Below are 3,532 nucleotides of genomic sequence, written 5' to 3' on the forward strand. Positions count from 1 at the left end.
CCCTGGGGGGTGATTTCTCGCTTTCTGTTTCTATGTCTCTCCCTGTCTGTCTGGCGAGCGCACGCGCCCTACAGTGAAAATCTCTCCAAAAAAAAAAATTAAAAAAAAAAAAAAAACACAAAAAAAACTCACACCTGCACAAGTGCGTACATGCCCAAAATCCTGAGAAGAATGGAGAGAGATTGTGCGTGGCCACCCCAGGGGGTGAGTTCTCACTTTCTGTCTCCCTTTGTGCCTCTGGCAAGCGCATGCACCCTATAGCAAAAATCTCTCTTAAAAAAAAAAATTGCTGTAACAGTACAGGGTGGCATTGTTTGCTGTGTTCTCTACCCCGTGGTAACCACTGCTGGCCTTCTCTCCAGGGATCAAGTTTGTGGTGCTGGCAGATCCTAGGCAAGCCGGAATAGATTCTCTTCTCCGAAAAATTTATGAGATTTACTCAGACTTTGCCCTGAAGAATCCATTCTATTCCCTGGAAATGCCCATTAGGTAGGTGGCCCTCTTTTAGATACCGGTCAAAGCCTGTGTTCTCCCCAAAGTCATTTCAAGTGCAATAGAGAATTACTTTTAAATAAGACAACAGGGTCCTACAGGTGACATGGTGGTTAAGATGCTGGACTGCTACATGGCCGACCATGGTTCAAGCCCCAGACCCAATGGTTTGAAAATCACACTGGGCGCATGTATATGCATGTTCAAAATCCCAAGAGGAGAATGGAGGCGAAAGCATTGAGGTGTGGCCATTCACCCAGGGGGTGATTTCTCACTTTCCCTCTCTCTCTGCTCTGTGGGTGAACGTACTCTATGGCAGAAACCTGAAAACAAAAAACTAAGAGATAAGAGGAGCTAGCCCTTTGAGAATCTAAAGACTCCTCGGGCTTCATGTCCTTTAAGCAGAGGTTCCACCGACCTTGCCTCTGCTCCCAAGGGAAGCCTCAGGCCTCATGTGTTCTTGTTTCTCCCGGGGCTGGCCTAGGTGCGAGCTGTTTGACCAGAACCTGAAACTAGCCCTGGAGGTGGCAGAGAAGGCTGGGACTTTTGGACCTGGGTCATAGACTGAGGCTGCAACAGACCCACATTCTGAGACCATGCAGCAGGGTCCTGCCGTCCCAGCCCTGGTGGACCCCCAGCAGCCCTGTTAGTACTGAGAATGGGAGGATGCCGAGCCGATGGCATGTCTGGATCCCCGCACCTTCATGCTGCACGCTCTGCCTTCCGTGTGCATATCAGTCCTGCTGCCCAACTTTGTACAGACTTATTTATGGAGAGGTCGGCCCATCGTGCGGTAATAAACATTTCTCTGAGCTCAGTGTTTGCTAGTCTGACTAAGGGTTTTGGAGGAAAAGCATGGGAGGACAGGCAGAAATGGTAAGAGAAATCTGGAAAGATGAGAAGCTGTTTTAGCAGAAAGCAAAAACAAATACATGTTCATCAAGGGAGTGGACGAGGGACTGAATCAGGAGCCTTGGATCTGGACTCAGAATTGCGAATTCCTGGGTTCTGTTGGTGGCTGTGATCATGGTGATGGGCCAGGCCTCATTGCTTTTCCTCACTTAAGTGTCACCCCAACCCTGGGGGTACGTTCTGTCACAGGTGAGATTTAGCAAGGTCTGAACTCGGAGTGTCTCACAGTCTCCACGCTAGTTATGGACAGCCAGCATCTGGATCCAGTCTTCTGACACTTACACTGTCGGTGAAGGGTTGTTAACCTGTGTGTCTCGACCTGCCTGCAACCCAGTACTTTCGATTCATAAATGGTCACGGGACTGTACGGTGTTCTGTGGAAGACAGAAGCATGAGCCTAAAGAGGCTGGTGTACACTTGTTTTCCCATTCCAGGGAAATGGTCTCCTTTCAGGGATGGAAACAGCAGGTTTTTCCTAAAGACGGCTGTCTCTGGCTTATATACCTCCTTTTGAAAAAATGACTCGCAGTGTTTGGTATCAAATCTAGTTTTAATCCTCTATAACAAGTTATCTCGCCCTCCCACCCGTACCCCCTACTGTGCCAGGGCATTGGTGAGAGTCTCTCTGGAGACTGAGGTATGGCATTAGCGTGGCCCACTGCTGAGGGCAGAGCAGAAGTCACAGGACATGAGTGTCCTACAGCTGCAGGGACAGCCTCACCCAAGGCCCGAAGTGGGGATGGGGACAGGATAGGCCACCAACTGCAGAAGTTTCCTGTGGTCTGAAGGCAAGAAATAGAGGCTAATGGAGTCCAAGTACAAAGGTTATCTTTTAAATAGAGCATGGGATAGAGAACTGGGACCTCATTAGCCACTGACAACTTCCAGCGCCACCTGGGCGAAGGGGACGGTGCAGACAGTAAAAGGTGCAGTGCGAGGCAGAGCAGCTCCTCCTCCCCACCGTGTGCAGGGGGAAGGCTACAGGCCGGAGGGTGCAAAGCCCACACACTCTTCACTCGGCCTTCTTGGGCACTCTGCCCATCTTGGTGCGGATGTTTCGCAGGAGAAAGAAGGCGGCTGTACTGGCAGCGCAGATCACTTCGGCCACCCAGAAGGCTGTGCTCCAGCTGTAGTGTTTGGCGATGGTGCTGAAGGGCAGCCCAGCCAGAAAGCCGCCCACTGTCAGGGAGGAGGGAAGAGCTGAGCCCTCTCTAAGGCCAGAGCCAGTGGGGCTTGCAGTAGTTCCAGCGGCAGTGTGCAAAGCATGTGTAGGGTGAAGAGATTCCAGGATGCATTGCTTACCATTGGCCATGAGGCCCACGATGGCGTGGGAGGTGCCACACAAATTGGGAGGGGCGCTCTCGTTGGCTATTACTCCAAACAAGGCGATGGGGCCATAGGACGAGAACCCAAACACAGCCCCCAGCACCAGGATCCAGAGCTGCAAGGGCAGTGCAGGGTGACAGTCAGGAAGTTTACCTTCCACCTACTAGGCCAGAGGGGAGTGCTTGGTCCCCAGGAGCAAACAGCAAAGGGAGGGTAGGTGATCATTCTCATCCCGTTCCCCAGATGGTGCTGGTCTGGGCTAGAGACCAGGTGCCACACTGAGCCAACCCAGGGGCCTGGCAGGCAGGGCAGGAACGGAAGTGATCCCAAGTGAGGTGCCCTCTGTTCCCAGGATTTACACATGCTGGGTGAGCCTGGGCAAGGCAGAGGGCCAGGACAAAGGTTGAGACAGACCAGGAGGAAAGCCAGAGATCTTTAAGGCACCTCGTGCTCCGTAAAGCCTGTGAGCTCAGCGAGAGGATGAAGAGCTGGAGTCCAGAAAGCCACATCCTAGAGGAGCAGAGGAAAGAAGAAAACCAGGCCCAGCATGGAAGAGGCCAAAGCAGAAACAAGGCACCAAGGTACAGACAGAACCGGAAGGAAGCCTGCGAGGCAGAGAAAGGACTGGCCCAACTGGAGCCCAGGAGAGGGAGACAGAGAGGCAGTGGCCCTTGCTTCCTGCCACAAGCCAGGCCCCCTAAGTACCTTGGGGGAGTCACTGGTCACTGTGACCCGGAAGAGGTACATGGACGCCGTCATGCCAGCCATCATGAACAGCAGCAGGCCATGGCGAGGGTTCCCG

General features: G+C 52.8%; 2 protein-coding genes across 3 annotated transcripts in view; one reads left to right on the top strand and one right to left on the bottom strand.

The window, feature by feature from the left end:
* Positions 1–1,310, top strand: part of TRAPPC4 (trafficking protein particle complex subunit 4) — a 4,257-nt gene extending 2,947 nt beyond the window's left edge. For both annotated transcript variants that reach the window (XM_006152298.2, XM_006152297.3), the window contains exons 4-5: positions 363–489; positions 977–1,310. In XM_006152298.2, coding sequence (XP_006152360.1) covers positions 363–489; positions 977–1,055 — 206 coding nt within the window. In that variant the 3' untranslated portion in view covers positions 1,056–1,310. The remainder of the gene's footprint in view (positions 1–362; positions 490–976) is intronic.
* A 625-nt stretch (positions 1,311–1,935) lies between these two features.
* SLC37A4 (solute carrier family 37 member 4) overlaps positions 1,936–3,532 on the bottom strand; it is a gene marked incomplete in the record, with an annotated part of 5,932 nt that continues 4,335 nt past the window's right edge. Inside the window, 4 exon segments of the mRNA XM_014589259.2 lie at positions 1,936–2,583; positions 2,707–2,845; positions 3,175–3,240; positions 3,436–3,532. Coding sequence (XP_014444745.1) covers positions 2,417–2,583; positions 2,707–2,845; positions 3,175–3,240; positions 3,436–3,532 — 469 coding nt within the window.

The sequence above is a fragment of the Tupaia chinensis genome, unplaced genomic scaffold (genome assembly GCF_000334495.1).
Source record: "Tupaia chinensis unplaced genomic scaffold, TupChi_1.0 Scaffold000348_1, whole genome shotgun sequence".
Taxonomy (NCBI): domain Eukaryota; kingdom Metazoa; phylum Chordata; class Mammalia; order Scandentia; family Tupaiidae; genus Tupaia; species Tupaia belangeri.